A 20,945-nucleotide genomic window follows, 5' to 3' on the forward strand; every position below is an offset into this window, starting at 1 on the left:
CTTGTGTTGCTTCCACAAAAAAACACACAAGCATCACGATAACGCACAAGACTAAGGTGACATTTATAGACGTGATCAGTGGCTTCTTGGTGCTACCAGCGAAATAATACAAAAGTACATAACTCTTCCTTTGGTCCCAAGCTGCTCCAAAGTAGAGTAACTGAAAAATCACTTTGTTACAGTACTCATCACACAGTAAAACTCAACAATATTTTTAGAGGGGTTAAGCCTCCCACGACAGCAACAATGAGTTTCAGAAAAGGGAGGGGGAAGCAGCTTGCAGGTGATGCGATGGTTATTTAAACACGCTTCCAATGGTAATATAAAACGCATCCAAAAGAACACAAAGAGCTAGCAGAGTTAAACAGTGAACAAAAGGATTTTAGAAATAAAAGGACACCCTTCAAAGAGGGGAAATGTTTCCAAAGGACATGAAAGGCCAAATGTGCACCTGAATTAAAAAAACAAACAAACAAACCCCAAACCAGTAAATGAGACACGTGTAGTTTTTGAGAAATGACCTGTTAAAAAATTAAAACTCTGAAGACCTTTTTCAAACACCTTGTGGGTACCAGCCTGCTACCAAAATTGAAAGCCTAACAGATCAGCAAGGTCACAGCAGAAAACCAAAACTCTCCGTGTTGGTGTTCAGCAGAAGAGCCCAGGAAGAAGCCGCCAGACCCTGTTTCCCAACGGACAAGGCACAAGGAGAGATTAACGTGGAAACTTCTGCAGGAGAAGTTTTAGAACAAGCTGCCAAGAACGAGAAGTAACTAATCACCAGGACTAGATAATGCTCAACATTTCTACAGTGACCCAAATGCGCACCAGGTGAATGATTAACAGGGATGTGGAGGCTACTGCTTACCTTGGCTCGGGAGCCAGAGGAACGAACGGTGGCAAACACAGCATCGATTTTGTAAAAAAAAAAAAAAAAGGTCTCTGGGGCGAACCTGGGAAACCACCGGAGTCTGACTGTTGTGCAAAGCAACGGATTGTCGCAGTTGGTGCGAGGGTAAAGGCGATGCACTTGGAAAGGGTGGACACAGCCTCCGTGGGGGGAGGCCGCGCATCACCTACGCAGAGTTTGCTGGAAACATCACTGAACAAGCAGATGCAGCGCGTGGGGCTGACCAGACTTGGGTTTTCAAAAAGGGGGTTTTTTTGTTTGTTTGTGGGGTTTTTTGGTTTTTACAGGTGGCTCAGCAAAGACCTGAAGGAAGCTCCTCTTGTGAAACAGTAACTCTTGAAAAGACAAGAAATCACACAGAACTTCAAGGGTTATTTTTCACAACAAAGGGAGTCCTGAGGGGAACCATGCTTGTCCCTCTGTTGTGGAAGATGCTCACGTGTCACGTAGAAAAGAGACGAACAGCGAAGCGACACGGGTCACGGAGGGGTGGCCTGAAGCTCCCCTGGCACCACGCTGACCCAGAACACAGGATGAAACTGAGATTTGATCCCCGAAAAAGGTGGTTGTAACACCACGAACGCGTACGTTGGCACAAGTCACACCTACGGACAAGGACCGACGAAGCGTGGTCTCACCACGACGGTAGCAGCCAGTCCAGCGAGCGAGATCCGCCCTCGCAGGATGCAAAAACACGGGGTTCATCGCTAACGGTCTCTGTAGACTCACTGACTACATGTTCACATGGCAAATACAAGAAAGAACACTAATTATCACTTTTCCAATAAAAGTGAAGGATAGTATTAAAATGTGTAGAGAATTGTAACAAAACATGACGAAACATGAATTAAGAGCAGTCAACAGAAACGAGTAGGAAACATCAGCCGTCCAAACCAGTAACACAGAACTCCAGACAGCTTTTCCCTCATAAAGTCAAAAATAAAAACCCCACAAAAGATCAAAGCTGAAAACAAGCATCAAGACCGGAGGAAAGGCGAATGTTTTTTGCCTTTTTGAAGGAACTGCACGTGCACCAAACCCACCAGCATTCAGGCTGATAGGAAGCAACTCCCATCTCAGACAGATGGGGAACACCAGGATACGTCCATTTTCTCCGGGTATACAGACCACTGAAGAGGTGAGAGCCATGCAGAGATCATGTAATAATTTTATTATCATTGTATGCTGAAATAGTACACTTTTATCAAGACTGAAGGACTGGTGGTTATATGTTTGTATTGCTTTAATTTTATGATGGCTGTCGCCAGGAAGAAAATAATAGTTTGCAGATAAGGACATCTCGGAATAGACTTGAAAGACGACGAACAAAGCCATTACCTTGGAGTATCCTGTCTCTAACAACACTGTTGCGCCAATGCTGGGAAATAAAAGATAAAATAACTATAAATGGTTAAAAAGTAACCTGATTCCTGTGAATAGAGGCAGGTGGTAATGTTCAAAAGCCAAGGCAGGATTTAAAGACACACTCCCCACAGCAGCAAGAGAGAACCGGTTTCTGCGTTGCACAAGCAAATTACACCACCTTTGAGATCTGGGTGTCTGCAGGAAGCTGTGACCTGCCAGGATCCCCAGGTAGGAACTCCACGGATGGAGGAAAGCAAAACCAGGCCTGCACCCAGCTTGCTGAGGTTCGTTTCAAGTTCGTCCTTCCTTGGTTGGGTTGGAAATAGAACATCTGTCTTTAGAGAAGTTGGCTTGTTGCTGTGTATTACTGGCCAGGGAGTGAATCACAGATGGTCAATCCAAGTTGAACTTTCTGAAACAGTCAGAGGGAATCACATCCCAAAATCTAGCAGTGGAGGAAGCCTGACTGCTCTCAAAGATGTGCAGAGGCTCTACCTAGGGCAGGGACCGACGGGTTACGCACTCCAAAACTGAGCAGTTCAGGAAAACAATTTTTATTTGACATCCTTGGAGAAACTGCGTAAATGCCACCAAAGTCATGTGAACAATCCAAAAGCAACGATGTGGTCAGTGTGGCCAAGCAGAAATGAAATCAACACCCAAATCTAGTGCTTGCTGCCTGGATTCTCGAGGGAGAGAGAAGAGAACAGGCAGCAACCTGCAAAACTCCACTGGGATTTCCCCAGGCCAGTGTGCCCGAGGCTTCTCATGGTCTCCCCAAGAAACCGGTGACCTGGAACTGTCGGATATATTGGTGATGAGGATGCCTTTACTGGCTGAGACATGGAGAAAAGACTGAGGGATACTGGTCATTTGAAGAAAAGGATTACAGGGAATGCAGAAACGAGTATGTCTGACAAAGCTTAATAAAATCCTGTTGGCTTAATGCCATCTGCTGCAACAAATGCAGCAGGGCTTCCCCAAGAGCTCCTGTACTCTTCTCCGGGAGAAGACGACAGCCTGGAATCACTGACATGCTGGTGGGAAAAGACCTTCTAGAGATCTCTGCTCCAACCTCCCACGCACAGGGGACCACCTCCAACGCTTGAAACGCTGTCATCATGGAGAATCCCCAGCTCTCTGGGGATCTGCCCCACTGCGGCACCACGCTCCTGGGGAACGATTGGTTTTTCATCCCATGTCCAGTCTGAACCTCCCAAGCTGCACCTTATGGCTGTTGCCTCTTGTGCAGTCACCTGCCACTGTCAGAAGAGTTTCCCTCCATCCCCTCAGTAAATGCCCTCCCAGCAGCTGCAGGCTGCAGGCAGATCACCCTTTAGCCTCTCCTGCCCCAGACCGAACAAGTCTCGCTCATTCCGCAGACTTCTGAGCATCCTGACAGCCCTCCGCTGGCTCATCCCCAGTTTCTCAGAGCTGAACAGCTGCCTGAAAACTTTGTGGTTTTCATTTCAAACGGCACGAGCATTTTCGAGAGAATGACTGACCAGAAAGGCAACCCTACAGTGGACGGTTCCCTTCCAAGACTCCTGAAAGTCCTCAAGGATGAATCATGGCCACCACATTATAAACCACCTGAGTCAGCATTTGCAATTGCTGCTAGCTCTGATGTGCGGGCTGTATTCCTTCTTCAATTCCACGATGTGAAAGGTGGAAAGAAAGGGGATCCGGCTCATATGCCAATCTGATCTGCCTGAGGGTTATCAAGGCCAGGAAGGAGGATTAGCTGGAGCCTGACTCACCCACTGCTCCGCACAGGCATTGCAAAGGGAAGAAGGTGAAGAAACAGGAGAGTGGGGAGAGCCTGGTGGTGAAACACTCACTTGTAATTGTTGTTGATGTCAGAGACGCGCCAGACGTTCTGCAAGTCAAAGCCCATCCTCACCAGCTCCATCTCAAATCGGTATTTCACATGGTCTCCTGGAAGAACAGAGCACAGGGCATTTACGGACAGCTAAGCAGACTGGATGAAAGCTAAACATGTTAAGAGGCAGCTCCACAGCAACTGTCATAGGCTGGAGAGAAGCTACAGGACAGCTGGATGGCAGGGATCTTGCTTCAGAAGCCAAAGAGACTTGTCCCTCATGGGGGTTCCTCTGCTTATTTTGTCAAGTCAGATCACCTCTCAGGGCACAGAGCAGCATGGAACCAGCCTTCTCACATCTCTGTGTACGTGTGTGTTAATTTAATCCACTTTGGCCCTTCTGACAGAGATGGCTTCCAAAGGGGATGGCAGGAACCCCATAGCAGAGGAGTACTGAGCACCCACCCCAGGCAGTTCCTTCTTCCAGACTGCTCTCTGAGGGTGACTCAGGGTTTGCTCTCTTACGTTTTAGCCCCTCCTTATAAATCCTGGGTGCCTTTGTTGCTCCAGTGTCAAGTCTTGTTAATAAATAAATACTGCAAAGCGCTTCACCTCATTCATATCCTGCAGCAACGACTTCCACAGGTAAGTTTGTTTATACTAGAGAACAGCCCTTTCTCTAAAGGAAAGACAGCAGGTATTTCCCAGCTGCTGGTGTTTGGGACATGGTAAGATAAGAACACATAGTTTACCTTTCCTTTGTCGGCTTCTTTTTGATACCTCTTTCAGCTAAACTATTCAATCCCATCCCTCCATCCCAACCTGTGTTTGGACATTTCATTCAGGCTACTGCGTCTCTCCTGTAGCATCAGCACATTTTTAAGTCTAAAGCCAGGGTTGTCCCTCATTTTAATACCCTTTTATTCGTGATGAAGCTGGTAAAAGACAAAGCAACTGCAAATGAACTTTGTGTTCCCAGAGAAGGGAAACTCCCAATCCACACGAGGGCACCATCAGAGCTCTGGTTTTCTCTTTATGGATTTAACCATCTTATTTGTGCCTGCGTAAGGATGAGCAAGACAGCTCCACAGACCTGATCATGGGAATACCACAGCATTTCTAGGTGTTGGTGAAGAGATGCAGATGGACTCATATTAATTATGCTGCCTCAGAGCCGACAATGTTTACTATCCAGGAACAAGGCTGCTGGAGCTCTCCATCATCATGATGAGAGTACTAAATCACAGGATGTTTTCTTCATTCACAAGGAAAAAGGGAAAAGCTGCTTATGTGTGGCTGGCTCAGAATGCTCCTCATTGTGCTTATGACTATCATTCCTTTTACTGCGCTTGTTATCCAGCCACATCTGGCCATCAGCTGGATCTTTAGGCCAGGTACAGGATGCCCCTCAGCAAGATGAACTGGGGCTATGGCTACAGCAGAGCTTCAGACAGAGCCAGACATCAGTTTAGGAGCAACTGCTCGAATTGCACTGCAGTGCTTCTGGACAGAGGAGCAGGAAGGGGACAGGCCAGCAGCTTACCTGGACGGCAGAGATGTGCATGTTGATCCTCCTCATCAACACAGACTCCTAAGCACCACGCATGGTAGGCAAACGCAAAGAGGTCCTCAGGCTTAGCAGGGCGGGCAATGGCTCGAGTTAGCCTCTTTAGCCACTCCTGGCACTGCTTAAAGGTGGAAAAATGGCACCTACAACCCAAATGCAAATCATCCTCAGTGGGTACGTTCATCCTACACAGGCAGGGAGCTCTGCTCCACTTAACCAGGAAAAGGACCAAAGCACCAAGTCTTAGTAGCCTTGGCCGGGAACAGCTCGGTTCCAATGGCCGCACACAGGGAGACACCAGAGCTGACCGTGGCCACCCGGCCCGCAGGGGCCTCTACAGCACAACAACCAAAGGGATACCTGATCACTTTGGAGTCCTTGCAGACGATGTGAAGCTGGAACATATCCCGACACTCCACACTTTCCATCATCCTCAAAGGCACCTACGAGGAACAGATGTAGGGCATGACAAGACATACCACATCACACAGCAGACAGAGCAGCCTTGCCCGCAGGCCCATCACGCACAGTCACGGCTCTATCAACAGTCATGAGCTTCTCGTTCAAAATGCAAACCCACTCTGAGGTTTATGAAGCTTCATGACTCAGCGTAGAGCCTCCTTCAACCACTGCTATTCTGATTTCTATTCTGTCCCTGCATAGTCTCCCACCCGGGGCCAGCTACCGACTAAATTGCATCCAGACAAGCACAGGTAGCTGAGCCAAACAAAAGCTGCAATAAAGGTTAGCAAGTCAAGACAGTGACAGAAAGCCTCAGGCTCCCACTGTCTGACTCTTGGTTGCTGGTCTGCAAGTAGGAGAAAACTCATCAAAACTGGCCCGCAAGAGACCTTAACAGTCTTAAAACTGTCAAGTTTAATGCTTGAATTTAAAAGAGAACAGCAAGGGAAAGACCTAATTATTATCCGAAGGAAAACCCCATCCACACACCAAAATGCAGCAGCAAAACAGCAACTGCAAGACCTGCAGTAACTACAGACAGCGTCAGGCCTGGCATCCTTCAAGAGACACAGTTCCCATGCCACAGACCACAGAAATGGCTTCTGGCCCACACCTCGCCCCCAAAGTACTGTGAGAGATGATGGCAGCAGGAACAGGCAGATCCAGACTTACATTGATCACAGAATCCTTGAATTTGATATGAAGCCGGTAGTTGGAGATGGCGATCACAGCATCGTTTGCATGGCCAAGATACTCCACTCCCTCACCCTGCAACACAGTGAATGGGACCTGGAAGGGAGACATCACTAATTCAAGACAAATGCAGAGTACTTTGTGCTCCCTAAATGCCAAGAGCCACTCTTCCCGCTGCCTCTGCAGTGCATCTCCTGCAGGAAATCACTCACAGCAACGCGCTCGTCGTGCACGGAGAGCAGACAACAGCACGAAACAGCACTGGTACCCGCTGCCCAGCCCCACCGGATGGATCTTCTTCCAAGGATGCCCCAGGAGCCACTGAGCACCTCCTGATGGGTAATTACTTGCAGAGGTGAGGGGTGACCGTGAACGTTAGACACCAACTGTGGGCACCTGCCAGCGAGGGTGTTGCAAGGAGACAGAGGGATTTACCGGTCCTCGCTTTTCAGAGAGGGTAAACGCAGCCCTGGTGCAAGTGGCATGACAAAGGACACCAACCTCAGGCACAGCTCTGACACGAGCTGGGGAGTGCTCTGCACAGCTCCAGGCAGAGCCTGATACGATCAGAGTCCTCCGCCCCAAGGCAGAGTGTCGCAGACATGATCCTGCCGCATCATTTAAATGAAGGGGGCTCTTTGCAGCACTGCGAGACTCACTGGTACCAATCCAGGTAAGTAAATGAATCAAAGTTTTGCCCAATTTCTGCTAGCAAGGCTCTGAGGGAACCTCTATCTATAGTTATTTATATGACTGAGGAAACCTCATTCAAGTTCAACAAGGCCAAGTACAAGGTCCTGCACAGGGGTTGAGCAATCCTAAGCACAAATACAGGCTGGGCGACGAGTGGATCCACAGCAGCCCAGTGGAGAAGAACTTACGGTTGCTGGTCAACCAGAAGCTCAACAAGACACAGTCATGTGCGCCCACAGCTCCAAAAGCCAACCGTATCCTGGGCTGCACTAAAAGAAGCGTGACCAGCAGGTGGTTCTCCCTCTCTGCTCTGCTCTGGTGAGACCCCACCTGCAGTCCTGTGTTCAGCTCTGGGGTGCCCAGCGTAAGGAGGACATGGACCTGTTGGACAGTGTCCAGAGGAGGCCATGAAGATGTTCAGGGGGCTGGAGCACCTCCCTCCCCGATGAGGACAGGCTGAGAGAGCTGGGGTTGTTCAGCCTGGAGAAGAGAAGGCTCCGGGGAGACCTTACAGTGGCTTTCCAGTGCTGAGAGGGGGCTGCAGGAGGGGTGGGGAGGGACTCTTTATCTGGGAGTGCAGTGATAGGTAACAAATTCCCCTCATGGGAGATTTAGATTAGATATTGGGAAGAAGTTCTTTGCTGTGAGGGTGGAGAGGCCCTGGCACAGGCTGCCCAGAGAAGCCGTGGCTGCCCCCTCCCTGGCAGTGCTCAAGGCCAGGCTGGATGGGGCTGGGAGTGACCTGCTCTGGTGGAAGGTGTCCCTGCCCAGGGCAGGGGGTTGGAACTGGATGATCTTTAAGGTCCCTTCCAACCCAAACCATTCTGTGATTAAAGTTACCTGTATTAGATTTTTTTTTTTTTTTTTAAATCCAGATAATCAAGTGTCTTTCTATTTTTCCCTATCAGCTATTTTTAAAACAAGGGATCCTGGCAGATGGCCAAGTTTGTCTTGTCTTTTCATGTATGAAAAAGAAAAGAAGGCAGAACCGCCTAAAATTCACCAGGCCCCTTTTTCCTTAGCTAAGTAGACTCCTCATTGTTCCCTGAACGCCACCTACACCAGGTGAAGTTGGTCACCGGTTATGCAAAAAATGTCACGAACATCTATCATTTCAGCCAGGCGCCTTTTACTTGCCAGACAGGGCATTTGACGAAACAATTCACTGCACTGTAATCAGTACAAGTCAGACCACCTCATCTTTATTTCTAAGCTGTTTCTACGGCTTGGGTATATGCTGCCCCAAAAACTGAGTTTCCTGGATTTCAGACTTCATGTGCAAGTGACAATTGTACGAACAACTTCTCCCTTCCCAAGTTACTTGTACAAAAATAACAACCTTAGACTGGCATCTGTCTGAATACACTTTAAAAATGTTAATTATTTGACATTAAGAGAATATACTTAGTTTATTTATGCATGCTTGCCAGAGCTGTTTTTAGTTGGCACGTGTTTCTTCTGCTTACGTGGCTCTTTCACACAGCAACAGAAGGGAGACAGATTAGAAACGGGATGGTAAAACTGTAAGAACTGACAGAGGGAAATCCTGGAATAAACTGACAGGTGCCTGAATACAGCTTGCTATCACGCCGATAGTGTCCTTTAGACTTCACTTTACACTAAGAGAATAACAACTGACTGAACACAAATTACCCTTTGGGAGGGGTGAACTTTACAGCCCCTCCACGTGAAGACTAAAGCAGATTCTGCACTTCTCCAGGTAGTCTCAGCTCAGGCTCGCCTCAGCAGCTTCACCTCCTGCAGGCCACAGACCTGCAGCCTCGCCCTGTGCAACTCCTCAGCCCACGTTTGCTCCTTCAAGTCAATCCTCCCGTTGCCACATTTCAGTCCTTGCTTTAACAGCACCGTTTACCAAGCCGATGCCAACCACAGAGCAAACTCAAATACTGCGGCAGCAGTGAGAACACCCAACGAGAGCCTGGCTCCAGCTATGGGAGGAGGATGGTGAGCACTGGGACAAGGTGGCAACGGACTATGTTAAAGGAAGGGACAAACACCGTGAGGCTTTGGCTCCCACCATGGAGATACTGCCCTTGCTGCAGAGCAACAACAGCACCTGGGTCTCCTTCAAGGCCCTTCTGCAGCAGGAGGCTGGCACCATATGGAAGTTTCTCTTCCCGACAGCTCTGCAGCAGGAAAATGCCAGGAACAACGTGCACTAGGGCCAGATCAGCCATTGCAATTGCACGCTGTGGTTACGCAGAGCGCAGCCTAGCCCTGATATTGGACCTGTCCCAGAGGGTCGACCTGCTGCAGAGCGCCACGCGGGCAGCGCCACGATTTCCCACCGTCAGCACAGGCGGAGGACAGGGAATACCCAGGACGCTCCAGCCGTACTTCCAGGCGGCAGATGCGACACTGTACAAATGGCAGCGTCTGGGCAGGACCGGGAAGGCAGGGCCAGGGCGTAGAGAACCGCCGTCAGCAGCCTCCACGCCCGCGGAAGGACCCGCAGGTCCAAATGTGACCGACAGCACCGGCCAGCCCGTGGCCTCCAGAACGTGTCCCGGGCTGGAGAACCGCTCTCAGGTTTTACACTACCGGAGTCGAGCCTGACACATCCCGAAGCTGCTTCGGTTTTCTTACTTCCTTACCTGCAACGACTCTTCCTCCTTTACAAGCTCTTTCGGGGGGAACAAGTCCTTGGCCTGGATATACTCCAAACTGGGAGGGCCTTCCTCACCCTGCATTGCAAACAAAACACACATTGTGACAGGGCCCAGCCAGCACGTGTTACAAAAAGCTGAAAATAGAAGCTGCTGGATACTCTTGGCACCCCAATACCTTGGGGATGCCCTGGACCTGTACATAGAAATGTCTGTTCTCCTCCAGACCATGCTCTCTGCACTGCAGGACCCCAGCAGTTCCTCTGGCTGTTGCAGAAGACCAACAGCACACTGAAAGACTGAAGCAGGTCTCCAAGTCCCCTCTTCTTCCAACCACGTGGCATTTGGAAAGCCAAGCAGATACACCTGGACCACACACAGGATCTCGGACTGATATGATAATAATTTGCCACATCAAATATTACCCCATTATCTTCACTACAGCACCACAGCAGAAACACCGTGACAGTTTCCATCTACAGTCCAGCTTCGACCTCCTCTTCCTCCTCTTCGGGCTGTAAGGACTGCTTTCTTTTGGGAGTTTTCATTTTCACTCTCAGCCCAAAGAAAGCTGGGAAGAGCTCAAAGCTTTTCGAGGAGAATATGCAAGTGTGAAACGTAACCCTGTAACAACTGTCTCCAAGTGCACCCCATTCACAACGTGCGTTACTGACGGGTGACAGCACCCAAGCAAGGCATTCATCCTCAGGGCAGCAGAATGTGTCCACCCTGCTCAGACAGACACCCTGGAAAGCCCACGGAGGCCTCAGAGGAGCGGCTTGAGAGAACACAGAGCCTGCACGCACAGTCCTTGGAAAAGTGGAAAGTATCTCAGCTGGGGACCTGTGAATCTCCAGTCACTCATGAAATCTCAATCCCAGTTTTCACCAGCCCTCACCCCACACTCTCATACCACCGCCTGCTGTACAAACAAGCACCACCCAGACGCTCAGCTGAAGATGCTCACTGCTGGGAGCCCAGGATGGTGGTAATTCCACGTGTACTTGGCGTGGGAATGTTTTCTTCAGAATGCCTCTTGCTCTCTAACTACAGCTCCTCTAGGCTCCAGCATTTACTAGGAAATACTCTATTCTGCAAGCACTAAATAATATTTTAAAATTAAATATCTTTCTGGGTAAGTCATCTAAGCCAGAACCCCGAATTTCAATCTGAAGAAACAAGAACCCAACCCTTTTGGCTTGGTTATGTTCAAAATGATGCTGAATCCCCCCTTATGTTGCTGACAGCTGCTCAAGCCCACAGGTATGACCCGGCCTGAAGCGCTCCCTGGACCTCAGACTGGGGCAGCCACACAGCCCACCTCCTCCCTGGGTCCAGAGGTACCTATGCACACGCTGGCATAAAACTCAGCACCAACCCCAGCTGGAGGCAAAGGCACTGCCCCTCCTCACCCACTCGCCAGGTCCCTGCGTGAGGCTGCGAGGGACACAGGGCACAGCACCTGCTGCAGCAGCCGCTGGGTACTGGAGACCATGGCGGGGGGGGGGGGGGTCGGGGGCCTCTCCTGCCAGCAGCTCGCTCCGATGTCGAGGCGTTAGCCCAGGAGAGCACAAAGGAAAGGTGCGTGCCTCCGTGCCGGCGTGGCACCCGGGGAGCAGAGCTCCTCTCCCATCGCCACTTTGCAGCTTGCAAAGAAATCCCAGCGAGCAGCAGGAACTGGAACAGGGCAGCCCAAGCTCTCCACCAGCCTGGGTGTCCTTGAGTCCTTCCTCACCTCCAGCATGGGACAGGCGGGAGGCTGAGCATCTCCTCCTGCCACAGCCACGTCCTGGGGTACCAGCAGGGCGAGGGGCTCAGGACCCCACGCTCCTCACGGTCTCCTGAAGCCCTCAGAGCCCTACTGGCCACGAGTCCTTCTTGTGGGTGGGGGGGTTCTGCAGGAAGGGGCATCAGATCTCTGTGCCAGAAAACTCCTTTCCCCAAAGGTATGAAAGACGCAGAGCTCAGGACCCCCTCCCACTACACCACCACCCTTGCAGCATCAGCACAGGAGGGGGGTCTTGCACACCCCTGCCTCAGGCGCCGCAGCCACGGCGGGGAGCGCAGAGCTCCCCTGGGGTCGCCTGCTCTCACACGGTAATTTTCCAGCTCTAGGCAAGGACCAGCCGGAGCCTGCGTGGGGACCTTCCAGCCCACTCAACCCACGGTGCCCGGCGCTGCTGTGCCCTTGGGCCCGGGGCAGGGCAGCATCACAGCAGCAACAGGGGCCGCGGTGTCCTCCGGCGGCCTGCGGGAAGGAGGAGAAGGGGATCCCCCTTTGCAGGGCCTGGGGAGCGAGGGGGGGGGGGGGCAGGCAGCACGCCAGGCCACGCAGCTCCAGGGCAGGAGGATCCTCAAGGACAGGCCTGACCTGGGGCAGCCAGCTCAGCATCGGGAGCTGGAGGGAGAAGCTGGTTTACAGGAGGGGAGGAGGAAAAAAAAAAAAAAAAAAAATTTAAAAAAAAAAAAAAAAAGGAGAGGATGGGGATAATAAAAAAAGAAAAGGCAGCACTTACAAAGCAGTTGAGCATGGAGCAGGAGACGCGGCCTGGCAGACTCATGTTCATTTCCCGAGGCGGCAGCTGGGCCGGGCAGGCACAAGCAGCATCTCCTTCCTCCGGCCCTTCGCTGCTGCTGCTGCTGCTGCTGCTGCTGCTGCTGCCGCCGGCAGCGGCTCCGACACGGCGGCGGCGGGATGGCCGCGGCCTCCCCGCTCCTCCGCGAAGGGCAGGAGCATCCCTGCCGCCGGCGGCGGCCCCAGCAGGTGCCCGCCGCTGCCGCCGCTCGCTGCCGCTGACAATGGAGGCGAGGGAGGGCGGAGGACGGCCAGACTCCACCTACCTCCGAAGGCCGCCGAGCACGGCTCTGCCATCTAAGTGTCTCCCCTGACAGGCGGGAGAGAAAATGGAGAAGAGCCCGACGGAGGGCTCAGCCCTCCCTCCCGCTCCCGCTCCCGCCGCCACACGCAGAACCGGCGCCCAGCGGAGCCAGCGACGCAGCCCGGCCCTGGGCTCTTCCTCCCCGCCACACCTGCCTCCTACCGCCCTGATGGAGCGTGGGGGGAAGCGATGGGAACAATGGGAGGCTTTGCTTTCGGATGCTCTGCCGGGAGCCTTTTGCTTTTGCAAACCTTCGCCCCGCGATCCTCCTGCCCGCCGGCCTCTCTGCCCGGGCACGGAGGGGAGGACAAAGGGGCTGCTGCTTCCTCACTGCTGGACGCTCCCGAGCCTTGAAGTCCTCCTTGCTGGGAGCTCCTGGGAGTGCAGGGAGTAGCTGGGTGTTTTCTGGCTCCCACCAGCACCCATGTGCCGGAGCTTGGTCCCTGGTGTGGACAAGACTCCCTTCACCGACCGCTCAGACTGTCGGTCTGCGGGAATTTTCACCAACTCGGGTTTAGCAATGGTTGCAGACACCAGGGAAATGCCTCGGGTGCAGGAAAACACTGCGGGTTGGACACCCAGCTCCTGACCCCAGCCCCCGCAGGAAAACACTGCGGGTTGGACACCCAGCTCCTGACCCCAGCCCCCGCAGGAGCTGACTTTTACTACCTGTTTTTTGTCGAGTCCAGGAGCAAACATCAAACTGCCCAGGTCACAGCCAGTCCCAGAAGGCACAGGACAGCAGCTTCCTGGGCAACGCCATCTCCATTTCTATCACCAACTGCTGCTCTGCGCTCTACTTCCCACCACTGAGCCAGAGTAAGAATCTTTCTTAAAATACAAAATTAAACCCCAGCCCTTCACTAACCCTCCAAGGCCCAGGCCCAACTACTTTGCTCAAATTATACCAGCTTTTTTTGCTCCCGGACCATCAAAACTGAGCACAGCCTGTAGCCATTAAGCTTCTCTTAGTTTTAGTTGCCCCAAAGACACCACAAACAACCCTACCTAGCGATGCCAACAGCATCCCAAAGGTTTTTTTTTTCTCAAATCAGAGAAAAGATTCGGGCATTTCTCCACAAAATCGTTAAGAGTTAGATTATTCTGAGCTGCTTTGACCAAGGGACCGTTTTGCAACACCCAGACCTGCTGCCTGTTGTCACCGCAGGGCAGCAATGCCCAAGCAGAAGGCCGTTCAGTGAACTCCCTTGCTGAGAAAACACACAGACTACCCACAGGCCACGGTCACACGGGTTTCCCTATTCAGGACAAAAGCCCCAGTAGAAAATGGCAACCACGCCTGGAGATAAGCCATGAAATCCCATTACCACCTCGGCTCCATCCTGCTCCACCATTTAGGTGGTGCATGATGGGTGAATGTGAGGCATTGCCCAGCCAGCTGGCACCCGCAAACCAAAATGCATTTGCATCACGTACAAAGTCAACACAACGAGAACAGAGGGTTATGGACACGGTTACGGATTTGTCCTGGCCAAATCTGAGTGGCAGGAGAGGTGTCCCGCTCCCCGCAGGTTCTCTGGGGTGAATGCCAGAGGTCTGCTGAGAAAGCAGAGCAGCAAAAGGTGGAAGGAACCTTTTATACTGGAAATAAACTGTAGCTATAAAAAAAAAAAAAGTAAAACCAGCTTTTTTTTTTTTTCCTGGCATGTATCAGGAGAAAAGCAACAAAGCACATCTGTCAGTAAGAGCTGAAGCACGTAAGTCTCTTAGGTAGAGTCTGAGTATACATCGCTATTTAACGAATTAAGTGTGCACACACACATGACCAGTGTTTGTAACACACAGAAACAAAGACAAGGAGGCAGAAGGTCTGCTCCGACCCACGGAGAGATTTTTAGGACCAGCGGTTTGTTCTGAGCCTGGCACAGGGACTGTTTCCAGCTCAAGTTGCAGAAGGACCTTTGTAACCCTAAGCTGCAGCTGTGCAGAGTTAAAAGGTTGCTTGTCAGATCATTAGTTTGAATTTCCAAGCTAAGCTGACCTGAACATCCACAAATAGATCTTCTCCTGCTTTCACCGAAATATCTTTGCGCTTTTAGCACTAGAAAAAGACTCACGTGGCTTTGAAACTTCTGCCCAAGAGCTGAGCAGAAGTAGACCTTGCCCTGAAGTTCAGCAGCGTCTCATAGGCTCAGAGTTTCAGGAGAAACCAGATTCACACTCCGCTGCTTTCTCCTCTTCCTCCCACAGTTCACCAAATACCTGCTGTCCTTTCCATCCGGTCCCAACGGATGAGGACAGGAGCGGTGGCAGCGAGACCGCCGGGTGCCGGGCAGCCTGGGTGGCCAGGCACAGGAATGCCGAGCGCTCACAGCCCGCGTTCAGCTGGCTTAGCTCGAGGGATTTCCTAAATGCCACCTCAGATGCCTCCCCGGCTGAACAGCTGGTATTCACTCTGTTATCACCAACCACCACCAGGCCGAACAAGGAAGACACAGTTATTTTCATTATGTGCATTCATGCAGGGGAAGAGAGAAACCTGCCTCATTTTCTCCCAACCACAACGATCCTAAAGGTTTCGTGTACTCTGAGGAAGAGAGGAGCATAACACGGGCAGTATGTTATCGAGGCCAGTTGGCAGTAATTAACCCTTTCCCCTCCCACCAGCGCGGCACAACGTTCATGCTGCGAGTGGCCCTCTCCCGTGCTGCTCCACGCTCTGCTTGCACACCGCAGGTAAACAGCTTGCAACCTCTCTTTAAGGTCCCAAAAGGGATTTGGAGGCTCTGAGATAGCACAGTGCTTGGCAAAGATTGGACTGGCGTTCAAGGGGCCACCCTGCAGCCTCCAAGGGAGACGATATTCCCCATGGAGACACGCCTGCGTGCACCAGGAGTCCAGCCTGCAGCACAGGGGTTCACGGGGATGAGCTGCCATCTGGTCCCACATGCCTGGGGAATCCGTACTGGGAGCATGGGACAGCCAACGAGATGCTGAAATCTCTCTCGTGGCCTGGAGCCAGTCAACACCCTGAGCTGCATCTTTTTGTCAACAGCTAGCCCAGCTTTCCGCAAGGTAGAGACAGGGTGGTTCAAAGAGCAGCTAACGGCCACCCTGCCAGGTCACCTCCGATTCCCCTTTGTGGTTCTGCAGCTCAATCTCTCCCCTTCCAAAATTGCCGACAAACCAGCCAAGCAAAGATCTGCAAGTGCCTCAAAGAGCTTGAACGACACATAGATGTACTGGAGGAGCCCAAACCCCCTGCGAAATACAGGTGGCAGCAGAGCCTATCTCTGACAGAAAGGTGGAAGCAAGCAGCCAAATGGTGAGAAGAAAACTGGTCCCATCCACCGCAGGGAGGTGCCACCACCAGCACACTGGACTCAAGACTTCTGAGTACAGGTATAACCCTTCCCAACCCATCTTTATGCTCCCTTTTGCTTTGGCACCACAAATAAAATCACTGTAAATACAAAATTACTGTAAATACTCTTTCATCAGGCAGAGAGCACCACTTCCACACCTTCTACATATTAAGGGTGGGCTTTCCACCACCACAGCACAGCGTGTCACCTTGCAGATGGAGGGAAAGCAAGGGGCCATGGCCATGGATGGCAGAGATTTGAATCCACAGCCCTGCCCCAGTAGCAGATCCCTTGCACAGACGGCCCTAATCTGTCACCAGCTGGAGAAAAAGAACAGAAAAATTGGCAGGAGGTGGCGATTGTCCTGGGAAGGTACTCCCAGGGCATCAGAAGCAAACTGGTGGGAGCTGGGGCAGCTCTGCCCAACAGCCTGGGGCTCCGGCAGTCACTGAGCCTTCGCTGGCTGCTGCGGGCTGAAACGCTGCCAGCAGCAGAGGTGTTACCACGGTCCTCTAGTTTACGTCCGCCCAGGTCCAAATATTTTTTGATGAAAATCAAGGTAGGAACAGGTTATCGAGATCTTTTTACAGGTAAGGAGGGGAAGGGAGAGACTTTTATCATTTAACTCATCCTAAAAGTTAAAATTTATCCTTTTTCTGCTTAGCAGATACCTTCATCAGGGTCAGATGAACTGCACTCAGACACGTGCCAGGGAAGCTGATGGAGCAGATCATCCTCAGTTCCATTATGCAGCACAGGCAGGACAACCAGGTGACCAGGCCCAGTCAGCATGGGTTTATGTAGGGCAGGTCCTGCTTAACGGACCTGATCTCCTTCTATGACAGGGTGACCCACTTGTTGGATGAGGGAAAGGTTGTGGCTGTCACCTACCTCGACTTTAGCAAGGCATTTGACACTGTTTCCCACAGTGTCCTCCTACAGAAATGGACTGCTCTTGGCTTGGATGGGCATAGGCTTTGCTGGGTGAAAAACTGGCTGGATGGCCGAGCCCAGAGAGTTGTGGTCAACGGAGTTAAAACCAGTTGGAGGCCGGCCACAAGTGGTGTCCCCAAGGGCTCAGTACTGGGGCCAGTTTAACATCTTTATCAATGATTTGGACCAGAGGATGGAGTGCACCCTCAGTAAGTTTGCAGATAACACCAAGCTGGGTGGAAGTGTCCATCTGCTTGAGGGCAGGGAAGCTCTACAGAGGGATCTAGACAGGCTGGATCGCCGGGCCAAGACCAATTCCATGAGGTTCAACAAGGCCAAGTGCCGGGTCCTGCACTTCGGCCACAACCACCCCCAGCAGCGCTCCAGGCTTGGGGAGGAGTGGCTGGAGAGCTGCCCAGCAGAGAGGGACCTGGGGGTGCTGGCTGAACGTAAGCCAGCAGTGTGCTCAGGTGGCCGAGGTGACCAACGGCATCCTGGCCTGTATCAGGAACGGTGTGGCCAGCAGGAGCAGGGAGGTGGTCACTCCCCTGTACCTGGCTTTGGTGAGGCCACACCTTGAGTACTGTGTCCAGTTTTGGACCCCCCTCTACAAGAAGGACACTGAGGTGCTGGAGAGCGTACCAAGCTAGGAAAGGACTTGGAGCATGTCTCTCCTGAGGAACGGCTGAGGGTTCCGGGGCTGTTGAGCCTGGAGAAGAGAAGGCTGAGGGCAGATCTTATTGCTCTCTACAACTGCCTGAAGAGAAATTTTAGTGAGGCAGAGTTCGGTCTGTTCTCCCTAGTAACAAGCAATAGAACAAGGGGAAACGGCCTTAAGCTGCAGCAGGGGAGGTTTGGGCTGGATATTACGAAGGATTTCTCTACTGAAAGGGTTGTCAGGCATTGGCAGAGCCTGCCCAGGGAGGTGGTGGAGTCACCATCCCTGGAGGTGTTTAAGAGATGAGTAGATTTTGTACTTAGGGACATGGTTTAGTGGTGTTGGTAGAGTTAGAACAAAGGTTGGACTCTATGATCTGGAAGGTCTCTTCCAACCGAAACTGTTCTACGATTCTGTGTATTTCTATTCCTCTCCACTGCCTAGGCAGGGGATCTCCACAAGCTGATGCAGAGAGCTGACTAGCAATGGCTAAAGGGACTTCTTGTTCTGCCTCCTCTACTTCTGTTGCACAAAGGGCACCTTTGTTTCAGGTCCCTCTACAAAAACAGTCCATTTCCTCAAAGCCTAAAGAGGTCCTTGGGTGAACTGAAAGGCTGCTGAGCCACTGAGGTGGCCTCCCAGAAATAAACCCCTGAACTTGTGTGAAAAGAAGTTACTATTTTATATCCCATAAATCAGGACTGGGATGGTGAGTGCCACCTTTTCATCTTTACAGGATGGCAAGAGCTTATAGTTCTGTAATGCTGCATTTAATATTGGTTCAGAAAGCTGCCCAGAGGTGAGCACGTAACAGAAATAGGAAGCAAGAAGCCTTCGGACAGAAGTCAAAGGCTATCAACTCCATATGCCAGCAAGAGGGGATGAGGCACAGCTAACCTGCAAAACCCCACCTAGACTAACAGTCACAGTCCCCTCCAAAGGGTATGAACTGTCCTGATCTCTATAGTCCCAGTATCCCCAGCAGGAAGAAGAGGGAAGGCTGATGCGGGAGCCGTACAGCGTGTGGCAAGAGCTGAGCCCTGAGCTGCCAGCAGAGCAGCAGAGCAGCTTGCACTAACTTACCCACCAGGTTATTTTAAAGTAACATATTAAGGCACTGGGCGCTTGTTAGGACTTCCATTAGCAAGAGTTAAGGATTAAACCACCACTAGTGCTGTCTTCAAGGTCATTTTCATCAGCAGCTAGTCTTTGGGGAAGAAATGAGAAGAGTCTTGTCATCAAAGCGAACAAAGCTCTTAACTCTCACTAGACCAAGCACTCGCAGCAGCAGAAAGGGGAGAGCAGCTGGTGATCCACATTTGGGGTGCTGCTGAGTAAGGTAGCAGCTTTTGGGCATGTCCTTGCTAACCAGAGGGCATTGGTGCTGTGCCCTCTGATTGCAGTGATCATGGGTAATTCATTAAACGCTCAGCATGCCTGCAGGGAACAGGGTTTCCAGCCAACCCTCCCAGCAGCTGGCTGAAGAAGTCCAGCCCCAAAGCACCCATGGGTTAGCAGAGAACCCTGCAAGTATCCATTAACCAGCGACCAACCTCCATCCCTCCCTGCGAACCTGCGTTTAACTCGGAAGTCCCAACCCTCCAGAGAGGTCACAAAAGGACTCCAAAGAGGTTGTCAAGAGTTTACATCATCTCTCTACCTCCAACTGCAGACAGATGCTCAGGTAAGTAGATGGAGGCAAGTGCTTACTTCTACAGCTCACAATTGTAAGTTGCTTTCTCGCCCTTGCCATGGGAGACAAAAAGCCTACGGCCTCTTCCCAAAACAATGGGTGAGGGGGTAGGGCTTTTTGTGGGTTGGTTTTGGTTGTTTTTTCCCCCCCAAAAAAGAAAAAGAAAATTTAAGAAATCAAAGGAACATTTTAATAAAATACAAAAAACCCATAAATGCTTTTCAGAAGGTCCTTTGAAACTGTAAAGTCATCTTCAGGTATTCATAAGGAGCAGAAGACCCTCTTGTCTAGAAGAAACCAAACCATCCACGGTTACAAACAAGGTTGGGCCAGGGCCAGCTCAGGATAAGTATCTGTCAAGACACAGGAAAGGGGCACAGTGAAGAGCAAAAGCTTCCATGGATTAGTAAATCCAACGTTCCAGTCTATGCACCCCAAAAAGAATACAGGTCCAGAGAGGGGTGACAAGGATTAAAGATGGCTTCTCTACAGAGAAGAATTGAAAAGACTAGAGCTCTTCACACGTCTAATGGGAACGTGACAGGACCTACAAAATCCCAAAGGGTGTGGAGATGCTCGCAGGCAGCACCGCGCTTCACCGTCACTCCCAATACAAGAACCGGGGACCCATCAACCGGAAGGACACGGGGCAGGTTCAGAAACAAAGCTGCTCCACACAGCTCCGCAGCGCAGCTTTTTGCTGCAAGTGCAAATCTCTACTTAGTTTTGAAAAGCAGGTAGACGAATTCACAGAAGAAAAAGTTACCAAGGGCTGATAAAACACCAATAAATTGTTTCTGGATTACCAAGTCCCTGAGCTGCAGATCCTGACAGGGGAGGGCATACAGCAGAGAGATGCTCCCCCAGGCTCTCCCTGCACCATTCACCAGTGGATCCCCATCAACAGGGTATCTGACTAGCCAGGCCTTTGATGGACCTAGCCTGGCCTTCTCCATGTTACCTGGAGGGATTTTTGATGCATTTTCTATGCCTTTATTCACTTTTTTCCCCATTCGTATCTGGATACATCTGCATCACACTCATGTCAATCCCATACAGAGAAGTTATTGGGTTTTAACACTTCCAATCTCACACCAGAGTAATTCCAACTTGAAGGTTAAGACACCTTATCAGGTTACAACAAGGACATACTTTCACCTCTCCACCCCAGAACAAGCTCCTCAACCTGAAGCGCTGAGGAAGCTCTTCCAACTGAAAGCACAGGAGATCTTGAGGCAAAACCAGGGAGCATGAGGATAGGGACTACACCGAGAGTGCTGCGTGCGTAACTACTGGAGCTGACAGTTCAATTAACAC

At 51.3% G+C, this 20,945-nt stretch overlaps 1 protein-coding gene across 1 annotated transcript in view; it reads right to left on the bottom strand.

The window, feature by feature from the left end:
• Positions 1-12,706, bottom strand: part of MTMR4 (myotubularin related protein 4) — a 28,072-nt gene extending 15,366 nt beyond the window's left edge. Inside the window, exons 1-6 of the mRNA XM_086475075.1 lie at positions 12,656-12,706; positions 10,128-10,217; positions 6,799-6,915; positions 6,025-6,107; positions 5,641-5,807; positions 4,117-4,213 (exon numbers count right to left, since the gene is read on the bottom strand). Of these exons, the coding sequence (XP_086331201.1) occupies positions 4,117-4,213; positions 5,641-5,807; positions 6,025-6,107; positions 6,799-6,915; positions 10,128-10,217; positions 12,656-12,706 (605 nt within the window). The remainder of the gene's footprint in view (positions 1-4,116; positions 4,214-5,640; positions 5,808-6,024; positions 6,108-6,798; positions 6,916-10,127; positions 10,218-12,655) is intronic.
• Positions 12,707-20,945: the final 8,239 nt, after the last annotated feature.

The sequence above is a fragment of the Leptosomus discolor genome, chromosome 18 (assembly GCF_034619465.1).
Source record: "Leptosomus discolor isolate bLepDis1 chromosome 18, bLepDis1.hap2, whole genome shotgun sequence".
Lineage (NCBI taxonomy): Eukaryota > Metazoa > Chordata > Aves > Leptosomiformes > Leptosomidae > Leptosomus > Leptosomus discolor.